This window comes from Aplysia californica, unplaced genomic scaffold (assembly GCF_000002075.1).
Source record: "Aplysia californica isolate F4 #8 unplaced genomic scaffold, AplCal3.0 scaffold00031, whole genome shotgun sequence".
Taxonomy (NCBI): domain Eukaryota; kingdom Metazoa; phylum Mollusca; class Gastropoda; order Aplysiida; family Aplysiidae; genus Aplysia; species Aplysia californica.
The window spans coordinates 2162082-2177332 of NW_004797301.1; the positions used below are offsets into that span (position 1 = coordinate 2162082).

Genomic DNA, 15251 nt, shown 5'->3' on the forward strand with positions numbered 1-15251 from the left:
AATGGTTTGTCAACTTGTCCAGTATCTTTTCTCTCTGTCTGCCTCTGCCCCTCTTTCCATCAAACTAGCCTGTTATCACAATATTCTCCGATGCTTCTTTCCGCATTGTGTTTCCAATGAAATTTGCCTGTCATTATTCGTCATAAGCTGTCGTCTGCAATTTGCTTCTACAAAGACTTCTTCATTTTTTTTTAGCTGTCCATTGGATACGCAGCATGCATCTTATGAACCACAACTCTGTGGCCTCAATTGTTCTTTCCAGTTGTCCATTGATTCTCCATACTTCGCACCCGTATAATAGGATTCGCTCGATGTAGAATTGGATACAGTGCCATCAAAGACAGATGGACTTACTCGATGTTAAAAAATCGAAAATAAACTTTCCCCACTTGAAAACTGAATCCACGTCTATTGCATGTAATGGTGAACATCCTATACGCTACACCATAGACATCCTAATTACAAGGTATAGATCTAGCTCCTTTACTTTAAAACAAGAAAATCGAAAATAAATAAATAAATAAATTGAAATTTCTTTCCCACTTCTCGTGCACCTCAGGTGGTGAGTGAGAGGTTTTGTTAGGCAGGACAGAGACAGAGAGACGAGAAACCAGTTTAAGCTGCCAACCATCCCTGATTTAATGGGAACATATAACGTTATTTAAAAACTTTCAGATTATCTTTTTGATGCGCAGCTTTGGTTTATTAGTTTCATGTTATATAGTACCCAGTATATGTGTCATACAGTCCAGCGGAAACATCACAAGTCAGTTACTGCAGTGGAACTCACGAGGAGCACGAGGCAGGGGTAGGCCACGGGAAACATGGAGGAGATGCGTTGAAAGGGACAGGAGAGAAATGAAGCTCACTTGGAACGAGCTTGGAAGGATGGCTCAGGACAGAGATAAATGGAAGGAGCTTGTATGTGGCCTATACCCTGACAGGGGTGAAAGGCATTGATATGTGTCATACAGTAAATGTACCCCACTACATGCAGTTTTCGGCTCAGCACCTTGTTGTTGTCGTCCCTGTCGCTCTTTATGTTTGTGAATCTCTCACAACTTTTTGGTTGTTTTGTTTTGTTTTTGTTTTTTTGATTAGGTCTGACGATTCTGGTACAATGGAGGAGAAGTTTGAGTTCAAGTCCAGGAGGTCTGCTGTGATATGTCAGAATGGATGTGCAGCAAGCAGCAACGCCCTAGCCTCTCAAATTGGATTAGGTGAAGCAAATTGTGTTCTCCTTCTATCAGATGTCAGCTGTGGACTGGAGGGGTGTAGCATGTTTATGCGATAAAATATTGGAACTGCGCTGTTTCTTGAAGAAATCTTGAGTGACAGTTTGCCGCACTGATTTCCACTTACTTGCGATATAAAAAGATGAATTTCTTTATAAATAATTCACCATTTTCAAAAATATTTAATTACGCTTTGCTCTCTTCTTTTATTGGCTTTTTGCAGATTGAAAAAATTGATATCTATACTGCCGGAAGCTGACAAAATGCTTTTTTTTTCTTCAGAGCAGTTTCGAGAAAAAGGATTGTTCTTTTTTTGTCAGCGTAATAATTCATAAATAGAGTCATTCTTAAATTTGAATTCTAATTAATTTAAAAGAACCTAGTCATAGCTTCAATTTTATATTTTCATACAAGTAGGGTTACTAATCAGGCTTTCGATTTAGCAAATAAAAATGTTGGCGCCATAATGAAAAAAGACGTTTTGTCAGCTTACGGCAGTATAGTAATATATCCCAACATCTTGTGTCAAAATGTATGCAATGAAATATAAGAAATAAATCATGAAGAATTATTTCGATTTCTCACAATTCTTTGCAATGGTATATATTTATGTTGCTGCTGTTGTTGTTTTTCTCAGACGTCTTGAAGGAAGGTGGCAACGCTGCTGACGCTGCTGTGGCTGTGGCTGCTGCCCTGGGTGTGCTGGAACCGTCCTCCACGGGGATCGGTGGTGACGCATTTTGCTTGTTCTACGATGCAGCCAGCAAGACTCTGAAAGGAATAAATGGGAGGTATAAACAGTATCTGTAAAGACTTCTCTGTTGACATCCACCCTTTGGCGCTCATATGACCTTATGCAGTTGCGAGTGCCGTAAAACCTCTACTAAATTAAAAAAACCCTAGAAACTCTTAACTAAAAAAAATATGAGCTAAAAAAACCCCCACATACATTTACATTTGTGTCACGACGTGGTGGAATCAGGCACTCGTCAATTTTTGGGTGTGTGGAGTTATTGGTATCATCTTAAAGCTTGTTAATTTGCCTGTCTTTTGATAAAAATCTTGAATAGAAGTCGAGATAATTGCCTTTGAAGAAGGTAGAGGTCACTTGGTTTCAACGGGAGAATTAGTGAGAAAATGGCCTCCAAGATTTGGTGTTTCCAAAGCTTGAGAATTATTAGAAACTGAAAATTTACATTTTTTGGGTGCTTGTAGTCAACTTTGTTCACTAAAATCCACACATAACTGTTTTTAGATGGAAGTAAAAGGTGTTGCACTAAAAAATAAAAATTCTCAAAAAATTGCCAAACCGGCAGAAAAATGCTGATATCTTCCGATTTCATTATTTTGACGGGCGCCTGATTTCACCAAGATGCCTCACATTTGTACATTTCACTCCTCCCTGGGTCCATACAGTGGAAGAGCCTCCTCTCGAGCGACGCTGGCGGCCATTCAAGCCGACGGGTTCACGGCAGGGAACAGATTTTCTCCACAGCATGGGCACTCGGTGACCGTACCGGGAGCGGCGTGTGCTTGGGTCGATACCGTCGAGACTTTCGGCAACCACGAGGTGAGCGGAGTTTGTACGTCCTGCTTCCGTTTTCTGACCCTAAAGTCTTTTTAAAAAAAGAAATTTCTTTCTTTTTGTAAAACAAATACTTTAAGAATTTTTTTTTAATTTGTTAAAAAAATATAATAAAAAGAAAATAGAAAAACAATTTTAATTTTTTTGTTTAAATCTCTCTAATGTCAATGGCTTTGTGCTTTGACCTGTTGCTAGAATAAATAAATAGGTTTATTCTCTAAATCTATTGCTAAAGGTCAATCTGCAGGATCTCAGTAAAAATCAGGAGCCCGCATGTACTAAAAATGGATACAACACAGTACTGTGGGCTTACATCTCCTCTTCCATCATTGAAATCTGAAAGCATTTTTTATTCCCGCTTTCTGGCAAATTTTCAAGAAAGCAGTTGCTGCATTAAAAATCCCATACTGTTGCATCATGTTGCCTGCAAACATCAAAGAAAAATCCCGTAGATCAAGTTGCTCATCATTGCACACATGCATACAAACGAGAAATGAGTCTACAACTGAATATGTTCGCAATAGTGACCATCAATAATGTGTTTATGGAGGCACCAGCCATCCATGTCCAGGTGCTCTTTTAGCCATACGCGATATCCTGCATGTTTCCACATTTTATGTCATTTTACTAACTGCTAATGTTCTGACTGAACTAAGCTAAAAAGCTATAATAATATCTGTAGCCACATTTGTTCTACTTCTCTTAAGCAATATTTTTCTCTGCAGATGCATTGGTCTTTGTCAGGCATTGAAGGACAGACGATCATTATCATTATAATAATAATAATCATAATAATGAAAATAATAAATAGCATTTGTATAATGCGTACCCCCGCTTGACAGCAAGCTCTATGTGCTTTACACTATATTATTACTCCAGCAGACCATATAACTCAGAAATATTCTTGGCTTCCGGGGAAGAATAGAGTGCAAGCAGCTGATTAAGCGCTCAAACACTGGCAGACTGACAAGATCTTTCGCTCTCTATAGCTGGGTACCCATTCTCACCTGGGTGAAAGGAGGAAAATTCGTGTATAGTGCCTTTCCCAAGGATATAACATGAGGCCCCTGACAGTATTCGAACCCAAGACCTTATAGATGCGAGTCCGAGAGCCTAACCACTAGACCACCAATGCCACTATTATTATCTTATTATTATGATAAGTTGGGAAGGTATTGATAGAAATGTTTCTTCCTCAGCTGCCTCTCTCCCGAATCCTCCAGCCTTCCATAGACCTGGCCAGGAAAGGTTTTCCTGTCTATGAAATCTCAGCCCACGGCTGGGCAAAAGGTGGGCTTGTTTGTTTGTTTGTTTGTTTGTTTGTTTGTGTGCGTCCAGGGTACATGCTTGATGGAGGATTGGGAGCGGGAGAGGGCGAGGGGGGTGGTCATCTTAAACAAAAACTCCTTCCCATGTCTATATGAATGTGTTAATTGATTTAGCAGGCTAGCGGTACACAGTAATGGAGAACATATGTATATGTTGTAGGCCTACAATGTTCACCAACTTTTTAATTGCATTTTGTGTAGTTTTTGTCTCAAAGTGACGGCAGATGGTGAAAAAAATTGTTTAGGTATAACACTGTTATCAACACTATTAGGTTATTTAAGAGGTTGGACCTCCGATTATCGTCTTTCTCCAAAAGGACTGAGCCAAATGGGACATTCGTGTAATGTGTCTTTCCCAAGGACACAACGTTGGACCGGGTTGGCGCTCGAACTCCCTAACCGGCTTTCTCCCAATTATGGGTCCGGTAGCCTAACAGGGATGCCAAATCTCAGGTTTTTCCGGCTTTTTCCGTTTTTTTCATACATTTGCAAAGGAAAGGGGAATGGTAAGAGAAATGTTTTTGTTTGCTCATTTAAAGATTTTACAAAGTACGTTCTAGGTGAGATGTGACGCTCTGCTCCTTTTCAGGGTTTTTTTTTCAAAATCATTTGGCATCCCAAGCCTAACCACTAGGCCACCGACGCAACCACTGTAGATGGTTTGAGGGCACCTTTGGAAGGCCTTACTTCTTTTCTTGCCATCTTTTGTTGCTGTCTTTCTGTCTTGCTTTTTTCCTGCACTGAATGACCTTTTTTGTGTTGATGTTCTTCTCTTTACTCAAACTTCAAAGAGAAAGTAAAGTTTATGATGTTTCTATTTTTACTTTCAATGTTTTGTAGTGTTGTTTGATATATATATATTATATCATGACATGGTGGAATCAGGCGCTTGTCAATTTTTAAAAAAATACCCATCACCCATCTATCTTGAATAGAAATCATGATATTTGCGATTGAAGGAGGCAGGGGTTGACTAGTGTCGGAGGTAAAATAAACGAGAAAATCAAAGTTTGGTGACTTCCGAGGCTTGAGTGTCCTTGGAAATTGCTAATTTACATTTTTGTGTGCCTTTGATCAATGTATTTCAGTAAAATCTAGGCAGGAATGTGATTTTAAATGGACATAAAAGGCATTGAGCCTTCCTCCATAAAATCAATAAAAATGACAAAAAAGGTAGATACATGGCGGCTACTTCGATTTCATTATTTTGACACACTCGTGATATCACCATAATGCCACACACATAATGTTTTCACAGGAGCTGACGTTCTTCAGAGAGAGGAAAATCTTCACGGGAAGTCTTTGTTACTGAGCGGGGAGCCACCAAAGGCTGGTCAGATTATGGTGAACCCCGACCTCGCTCGCACGTATGAGGTACTGGTCACAGCTTTCACCAAACTAATTATTGGTTTGACTTCATTTTTGTTGGCAGGTTGGTGCACGAGACGCGAATAAGGGGAATCAACCTGTTAGTTGTTAAATGAAATGCTCATATTTCCTCCAAGTAAGGAAAGGAGCAAAAACATATTATGTCTCACCTGTTTGTTGTTACTGTCACTAGAAATTTGGAGAATTTTTTTTTTGACGTCCAACTGCTTCTCTTTACTCAAATAAATAAATAAAGAGAAACTTTGACTGCTTCAGAAAAGTCAAAGGTCACAATTCCGTAAGTCATTTTTTTGTCTTAAAAAAGTAGTTTCTTAACTTTTTATCTCCGGCAAGCTTCTCGCAGCGGCTCACGGTTGGAACCGCTGTGCCAGTGAGCTGCTGACAGCGGCTCAGGCACATTCCTTTACAACGACTTCGACATCAAAAAGCTTTTTGGCAATTGCCGAGAAAAGGTTTCTTTCATCGGGATTTCATTCATTAGATGACGAACTGTCAATTTATAGGTTCACTTGTTTTGATTTAATGACCAATTTAGTGATGTTTTTGTCATTTTTAAATTTAGTACAAAAAAAGGGCCCCAGCATAGTGGGTTTACCCCCCTCCGAGATAAAGAGTTACGTTATTTCTCTGTCTTTAAAAACAAATGCCCTTTGTGTTATGACGGTGATGGAATTGTTTCTATGGAAACGATGGCCTGGATACCTGCTTTATAAATGTATGTCCACTCTTGAAAACAATTGCAAAATATTTTGTTTTCATCTCTTGATAAGAAGTTAATGAAAATTATGCAAAATGAGAACTGTAGTTTAAATTTCTTGAGAGACTTCGGTGGTCTAGGGGTTAAGCAACCGGACTCGTAATCATGAGGTAGCAGGTTCGGGGGTTTGAGCCGCGGGCCCGACGTTGTGTCCTTGGGAAAGGCACTTTACACTAATTTTCCTCACTTCACCCAGGTGGGAATGGGTACCCGGCCATAGACAGCAAAAGATCTTGTCAGCATGTTAGTGTTTTAGCACCTATAAATGGCCTCTTGCACTGTATGCTTCCCAGGAAGTTGAGGTTTCAGAATTCTCTCAGGTCTGCTGGGGTTATAGCATAGATTGTGAAGTGCTTAGATCTTGCTGTTGAGTGGGATTTGCGCTATACAAATACTATCTATTATTATCTGTTATTAGACTTTCTGAGTTGACGTTGACTTTTATCTGGTCAGGAGTTGGCCACTCACGGCAAGAAAGGATTTTACGAGGGTCGGATCGCCCAAGTGATCTCGGCAGTGGTCCAACAACACGGCGGTTTGTTGACGGAGTCGGACTTGTCCTCCCACACATCGACGCCGGCCGAGCCCATTTGCGTGGACCACCGCGGGGTGCGGGTGTGGGAGCTGCCGCCCAACGGTCAAGGAATCACGGCGCTCATCGCTCTCAACATTCTGGAAGGTTTTGACTTGAAAAGTGAGTCGCTGGACGGAACACTTTTCTGTTTGTGGACTGCCCGAAACAGTGCTTGTAAACTTCTTTATTTATAGCCAACGCCCACTTTTGGCACCTTTATAAAACAAAAATTTTCATACCGCCCACTTAAAAGTATTTGCAAGCGTGGCATTGAATGGTACCTGTCACTACAAGGGTGATCTCCATTGCCTATCAAAATTACCAAATCATCCTCTAGTTAGTGATATAACCCAGGTTGGCAAGAACTACTACTTTAGTTCAATATTCTGTTGGAATGTTTGTAAAACAAGTCGGGTGAACTCTTGCATTTGTTGAACAGTTTTATTTTCTCCTTCTAGGTGGAATTAATCATGCACAGTCAACTAATAAATCGATGCCTGTACTTGCTAATTAGAGAGTTGCTAAATGCTAAAACTGTTAGCTTTCTGGATAGCCCTGATTTAAACAGCAGGTCGTTCATATTTTCTCTCCCTTTATTTGGAACTGATCATACATTATTAATTGATCAAAAACACTGTTAAGTACTACAGTGGAATCCACTTATAATGAGTCCTGAAATAATGAGAAGTCTGTTATAAAGACACAATTCTAAAATCCCAGTTTTTTCCCTTCTTTATCTTTGTAAATAAAATACTGCTATAACGCAATCAGACAAACACGCAAGTCAGTTATAGCGGAATATAGCTGCTGCTGTGCACAGTGCATAGGCCATTTATTCATGTAAAACCTTGCCAGTTGAGAAAGTTGTTGGTTATCTTGCGAAACAAAGAATGGGAGGGCCCACGTGTGTCAACAACGAAGGCTGGAGAGAATGAGTGGGGAGGGTGTGGCATGCACAGACAAGCAGAACACATCGTGTGATAGGTCAGCCTAGGCTTGATTATCTAGGCCTACCATGCCTCTCATTTCTCCGATGCGGGGATGGAGAGGTCACAATGCTGTACTGTGATGGACGGAGCGAATGTGTGATGTGGGCGGGGTGTGGTATGTTCCCTTTGTGCACAAGCAGACGGAACGCACCACAGGGTGTGGTGGGGTGGGGTACAACACAGCGGGTGAGTTAGCCTAGAAAACTTTCTTTCTGATCGTCAACATCGCTAGCGTTAGAGAAAGGAACCTGATTCGACTTTTGATCAAGTAAGACTAATAAAGGTCATGTTGAGCCAAATCATCGTCAGGGGAGATAACTAAAAGAAATAAACAGAACCACAAACTCATAGATTAGGCCTACTTTACGATTTCCCTTGAATTTATTACTGGATCCCTTATAACGAGAATCCTGCTATAACGGACTTTTGGCACCGGTCCCGTCTCTCTCGTTATAACAGTATTCCACTGTAATTACATAGTTGTAAAATGTTGGAACTGACTTTCAACTCTCTGGAAGAATTTGATTTGAAAAGTGAGTCAGTCATACTTTTACACTTTTGCGGAACAATTAATGTTGCCCATTATTTGGAAATTTGTTGTTGTTGCAGTTTTTTGTGTTGAGTGAGTCAGTTCAAGCAGGCCAGGCCCCATTTGACATAAATAAAACCTTTACTGTTTTTGTGAATTAATTGTGAGGTGTGATGACAAAATGAGTCACTTCTCGTTATCTACAAATGGAGATATTGTCCAAAAAAATTGACCTTAGGGTTAAATCTGTAGAATTTCTATTGATAGCATATTCTTTAAGTATAGCATGTTTTTTTTATTTCATACTTATAAATTGTAAAAACTTCACCTATAAGCGTGATGTATATCTATTTCCATAGAGCTCAAATCGGAGAAATAACTTATTTTGTCAGCACGCTTCACAATTTACTCTTATCACCGTTGTACATCAGGGTTTCCTCAGTGCCGGACCAGCTTTTTTACAGTGCGAGAATAATTGGTAAATCCTGCCATGAAACGTTAACCATAATTATCGTTCTAAAGTCATCCATCTATGCCTTTCACCCCTGGCAGGGTATAGGCCACAAACAAACTCCTTCCATTTATCTCTGTCCCGGGCCATCCTTCCAAGCTCATTCCAAGTGAGCTTTATAATCTCTCTCATGTTCTAAAATACACTCTACATGTAGTTTTTTTTATTTCTTCGACTAAGGCATGGGCCACAACTCTGGCCAGTACCTCCACCACGTGACGGAGAGCCTGCGACTGGCGTTTGCCGACACGCTGGTGTACTGCGCCGATCCCGCACATGCAGACATCCCCATAGAACAGCTGTTGTCCAAAGAGTACGCGGCGAAACGCCGGGCGCTGATCAAACCTGACGCGTAAGTTCACCAGATCACCAATGTCTGTGCGTGGTGTGATAGGCTAGCTCTGCACTGTAGTGGCCAGAAGGTCTGAGTTTAAATCTTGTTTTTGAGGATTATATCATCAAGTGTCACTGTCTGTCTGATCAGAGGCTGTACCCCACATTGCCCGAGTTAGTCCTGACAGGCTGGGTTCAAGCAGCCCGCCTCCTAAACAATGTGAAATATATTATATAGATTTGAGCAAAAAAGTAAAATGTTTATGATCAGACCAGATTTATAGACTTGAGCAAATAATTAAAATATTTAGGATCAAACCAGATTTATTGACTGAGCAAATAATTAAAATATTTAGGATCAAACCAGATTTATTGACTGAGCAAAAAAGTAAAATATTTAGGATCGAACCAGATTTACTGACTGACTTAAAAAAAAAAAAGAACATTAAAAAAAACAAAAAACTTTTTGATTACTGTCAGGAATTTGGAAACTGATTGCAGGAGTTTCTGTAACACTGCTCTGTTTATGGTGACAGTTCTTAAGAGAGAGTATGAGTGTTATTTTGAGCAGGAAAAAGTAAGACAGACAGATAGACAGACAGATAGACAGACAGAATGATGAGTTAGAAAGTGCCTCACGTGCACAAGCAATTATTTGAGCTTACAACTTTTATTCTACAATCTTTAACATGTCTGCTAAATGACCTCAGGTGTGTCAATGGGGCCATAAAACTTTTTTCTCCATCCCCTCAGACGTATTCCGTCGTCCTCGCTGAGCACCAGTGGCCTTGACCTCCCATTGACCAGCGACACGGTCTACTTCACGACCTCGGACAGGTGGGGCAACGCCTGCTCCTTCATCAACAGCGTCTTCTGGGGGTTCGGATCCGGGCTTGTCCCGGAGGGATGCGGCTTCAGTCTGCAGGTAGGCAGTGCAGGGAAATGTTTTTCGACTCTCACCCTGCGCCATCCAACACTGTTCCCCTATTTTGTTGTTGTTGTTGTTATCGATCCAGCAACATCTGGGCTCTCGCCCTTCTGTCCAATGCCATGTAGTGATAAGTGCAGGTTTGCTGCTGTTGTTGTAATGTTCCGTTGAGTGTGTTGTCAATTTTAGGTCTCGGAGAGAGAAGTGTAGCTCTGATGTCATTTAGGGCTGTACAGTGAAAAAGGTGATGTTCCACTGTCTCATATGCATAGTCACACTAAGGACACATTGGGGGAAGTTCTGGTTTTATTCTGTTCAAGTGGTAGTTGAGCTGTATATGTTCTGTTCGTAGGCGGAAGATCGTGGTCTGTTTCTTTCTCTGTAGGTGGTTGATATTGTCATTTCGTTTTGTCGTAGTCGTATGTTTGAAAACTACTGTGCCTGTCTTTCCCAAGGCCCATTTGTTCATCCCTACATTATGGGATAATTGGTCGCCTTTAAGGGCAAGTGGGCTAACATAGATTTCGGGGGTTTCCAGAAATCTTGACCTACTCCAAAAGTGGGCATTGCCCTACCTATAGGAGAAGCTTGGTTTCATTGGTGTATATATTTGTTTTGTTATGGAGAAAACGCTGTCTTTTAAAGAAACTGAAGAAGGGGTAAAAACTTTACCTTCAATTATCTCAAAACAGCCATTTTTCGGGATAGCCCCCTTGTGCTTAAAAGCAACCAATTTATATCTTAAGGCCCCCCCCCCCCCTAAACATTATTAAATATTTATCTATTTATTTTTCAAGCATACGCCTCCAAACCCAATTAGATATATATGTTTTAAGCCTCAGCCATCGCAATAGATAATGTATTTTCTAAGTCTCTCCCCCTCCCCTCCCCCAACACTGTTATGTAATATAAGTTTTAACCCCTCTTTCCCAAACACTATTAGACAATTTATATGTTAAGCCTCTTCCAAAACTATTAGATTATTTACAAGGCATTACAAGATACTTTGGGATTGAGCCGTTGGGTTTCCTTTTCCACTTTTGGAAAATGTAAAGGTCTGCCGTTCAGCATAGGTTCAAAACTGCACAGATAAAAAGTGAAAGGGAATCCCCGAAATGTATGGTACTCTTTTGATGGGATCATAGTCAGGTCTCTTTTACTGAAAAACATTTTCCGTAATTTTTATATTGACTTTAGAGTTGTTTATAAAAAAGGATTTTTTTCCCTCTTTCTTTTCAGAATCGGGGATTTGGTTTTTCTTTGGACCCAAACAACAAGAATGTGATAGCCCCTGGAAAGCGGCCATATCACACGATCATCCCGGCCATGGTCACTTCAGCCGACACAGGTCAGTTTTAGGTTTTATTAGTTTTAGTAGGAGTTTTACAGCACTTACAACACAATTAGGTCTTTTAAGTGCCGAAGATTTGAGGTGTTTTTAGTGAGTAACATTCATAGAAAAGAAGGAGGACAGATAAGTAAGACAGTCGTTTGACAGGAAAGAAGGAGCAGAACACCCACCTACCAACCACAGTTTGTGGATACATGTGGAAGATATGAAGGAGTGAAAAATAGGAAGAAAGATGGTGATGATAATAACTGCTGGTTTATTCAGAGACTGTTGAGACTTTCATGAATGGGAAAGAAGTAAAATTAGGTAGCGCTGAAAGAAGCTCGCATGATAAGAATAATCGGGAAAACACAAGTGCACTTTCTGGGACACTTGAATAGACATAAATGCCTTGAACACCTTGCTGTCCCTGGAAAAAGGCAACAGAAGCAGAGGTAGACCAAGAACAGTTTTCTTGGACAACTTCCTCACAGTTGTACAAATCTGTTCCACCATCAGATATTAAATAAAGAATTGACTGACGCAATCAGTTTATGTATTGATGATGTCAAGAACTACAGTCAAACCTGCCCTGACGGTCACCTCTATAAGACGGCCACACAACCCCTATCACACTGAGCAATAACACCTGTCTTAGACGGCCACCTTAGTGACTCCATTACGTTTTGTCATAAATTGTGCACTGGCCCTGGTGTTGTGGGCGAGCTGTCATAATTCAATCACCTGTCGTTGTTGTTAGGTAGTCCCTCCAACGGATCATGTTGCGTAGGCCCCTCCCACTGTTGACCAATAGCTACCAATTTTCAGCTGCTGGTGAGGTGAGCGTGTGATCCCTCAAAACCCATAAGCCCCGCCCAGAACTCCATACACAATCGTAAGTGAGATGAGTGGTCACTGTTTACCCAGTCTGTAACAAAGTAACAAAGGACATCAACATGAACTTGTGACAAAGCATCGCTCGTTCTCCGAGTGGTGGCGACCCATGTGTTTTAACATGGCACTCGGTCTTCCTCGTCTGATACATTTCGTTTTATTGTCACCCTTGTGCAAAATCAGCCACAAAATAAAAATTACAAACAAAATACAAACTACCACCACCAACAACAAAAACAGCAACAATGCGGCTACTTTCGATTGGGACCTCAGATGGGAATGGTTGTTTTCTTCTTCTTGATTAGTCCTGCCTAAGACGGCCACCTGTCTTATATGGCCACTTTTCTCCTTGACAATGGGTGGCCGTCTTACACAGGTTTGACTGTAGATGATTGGTACTAAGTTCCAACTTAATAAGAATAAAACCAAGATTCTTTTATGTAACCAAAAGAAAAGTCATATACCCATTGATGTAAATCACATTTGTACTGAAAATGAAAAACTGTATTTTAATTTAAAAGGAAGTGTAGCTTTATTTGAAATTGTCAATGTTGGAACATCCTGTCAATTATAATTTATGTACCCTCTTATTTTGTGAATTGCATTGAATTGGGAATATTATGTCCATGTTTTTGAATGGATGCTTATTGAAAACTCTGGTGTCATTTTTCCTGTTTATCCGTATCTACTACTGCTATGGTCTACTAGCCATCTTACCTAACACCACACTTCACAAATTACAGTGTTTTAAGAATTTAGTTACAAGGCTTGTACGTAGAAGAAAGAAAAGGGAACACATTACTCCCCATCTTAAGAATATTGCATTGGCTCCCTATGTCAGTCAGAATACAGTAAAAAATTGCAATATTTTGCAACAAGTGTGTCAATAACAAAGCCTCCCTCATAGCTTAGTGATATAATTCAGATTTATGTTCCATCCAGATTGCTGAGATCAGGTGATCAGTTTCGTTTAAGTGTTCCCAGGAGAGAAGGTATAAAATTAGCTGAAAGATCTTTCGACCATCTTGCGCCGTCACTTTGGAACTCTCTTCAGCAATCTCTGAGACATAATGTGTAAACACACATTCAATTAAATCTTTTCTAACACAGTAGTTTCATTTTCGGTACAACATTATGTAAATTATTATGTAAAGACTATGTATCTATTCTATGTATTTTCGTTTACCTAGGGATCGCATTGTGTATATTACAATATTATGCTTTTGCATTGCTCATTCATAAGGATGTATATATATATATGTGTGTGTGTGTGTGTGTGTGTTTGTGTGTGTGTGTGTGTGTGCGCGCGTGCATGTGTGTGTGTGTGCTCGTGCGTGTGTGTGTGTGTGCGCGTGCATGTGTGTGTGTATGTGCATGCACGTGTTGGTGCATGTGCTGGTGCATGTGTGAGTAAGGGTGTTTAATTGTGTGTGTCGTTGTTTTGTATTTTAATTGACACAAAGCGCTCAGGAGCTGTGTGCACAGGGTTGGGTAAGGGCCATAAAAATGCACTTCATTATTATTATTATTATATTATAAGAACTGACCAGTTTCGATGTGATTTTTGTTCAACTGGTTCTACTGGTTCAACTTCTGTTAAACAGGCGACCTGCTTATGAGCTACGGTGTGATGGGCGGCTACATGCAGCCCCAAGGCCACGTGCAGGTGCTGTTGAACATGCTGCTGTTTGGACGCAGCCCCCAGGGGGCGCTGGACGTGCCGCGGATCTCACTGGGTGCTCCCAACGTACAGTAAGGGACACTGCAATAATTGGTGTGGTGGAATCAGGCACTCGTCAATTTTTGTGCATAGGGAGGGGGTTTTTGGTATCATCTTTAAACCTGTTCTTTTACCTTCCTTGTGGTGAAAGAAATATCCATCTCTGTGTGGAATGGAAGTCGAGATATTTGCGGTTGAAGGAGGTCAGGGTCGCCTGGTTTCAGGGGTAAGATTTTCGAGAAAATGGCCGCCAAAGTTTGCTATTTTTCATAGCCTGAGAGTCCTTGGAAACTGAAAATTTATATTTTTTGTGCCTTTAATCAAAGTTTTTCAGTAAAATCCACACAAAAATGTGTCTTTAAATAGGCATAAAAGGTGTTGAGCCAGAATAAGAAAAATAGGAAAAAATTGCCCATCGGCCAAAAAAATGTTGATTTCTTTGATTTCATTATTTTGACGAGCGCCTGATTTCACTACGATGGCTCACATTTATTTTATTTGTGGGGCATCGTGGTGAAATTGAAATCAGGCGCTTGTAAAAAATAATGGAATCAAAGAAACAGGCATTTTTTACGCCAGTTTGACAATTTTTATCTAATAATTGCTTTTTGGCTCGTCACTTTTTATGTCTATATAAGAACACATTACCATGAAAACTTTTATTAAAATCATTGATTAAAGGCACAAAATACATTTTCAGTTTTCATCGACTCTCAAGCTACTGAAGTTACCAAACTTTGGCCTCCATTTTCTCGATAATCTTACCACTGAAACCAGGCCACCACACCCTTTTCAGTTGTAGATATCACAACTCCTATTCTAGTTAGATTGCCTGGAAAACAAGGCAAATGAATAAGCTTTCAGATGATACCAATAACTCCACTTGCCCAAAAATTGACAAGCGTCTGATTCCACTGCGTCGTGACACACACAGGTGCACACACACACACACACTCACACACGCGCACACACACACACACACACACACTCACACACACACACACTCACACTCACACACGCGCACGCACACATACACACACACACACACACACACACACACATATATGTATACATGTATATATATTATATATTCGGCAGAGTTAGGCCTAGGTGAAGTTGTGGTAGAGAGTGGACCATGGCAGAGTTTAA

The 15251-nt window shown here is 40.4% G+C and overlaps 1 protein-coding gene across 1 annotated transcript in view; it reads left to right on the forward strand.

Annotated features, from left to right (window-relative positions):
- Positions 1 to 15251, forward strand: part of LOC101858160 (glutathione hydrolase-like YwrD proenzyme) — a 22082-nt gene that overhangs the window by 2771 nt on the left and 4060 nt on the right. The window contains exons 2-11 of the mRNA XM_005091529.3: positions 1102 to 1220; positions 1873 to 2026; positions 2652 to 2805; positions 4020 to 4110; positions 5407 to 5522; positions 6748 to 6988; positions 9078 to 9249; positions 9984 to 10155; positions 11398 to 11506; positions 13987 to 14134. Of these exons, the coding sequence (XP_005091586.1) occupies positions 1121 to 1220; positions 1873 to 2026; positions 2652 to 2805; positions 4020 to 4110; positions 5407 to 5522; positions 6748 to 6988; positions 9078 to 9249; positions 9984 to 10155; positions 11398 to 11506; positions 13987 to 14134 (1457 nt within the window). The 5' untranslated portion in view covers positions 1102 to 1120. The remainder of the gene's footprint in view (positions 1 to 1101; positions 1221 to 1872; positions 2027 to 2651; positions 2806 to 4019; positions 4111 to 5406; positions 5523 to 6747; positions 6989 to 9077; positions 9250 to 9983; positions 10156 to 11397; positions 11507 to 13986; positions 14135 to 15251) is intronic.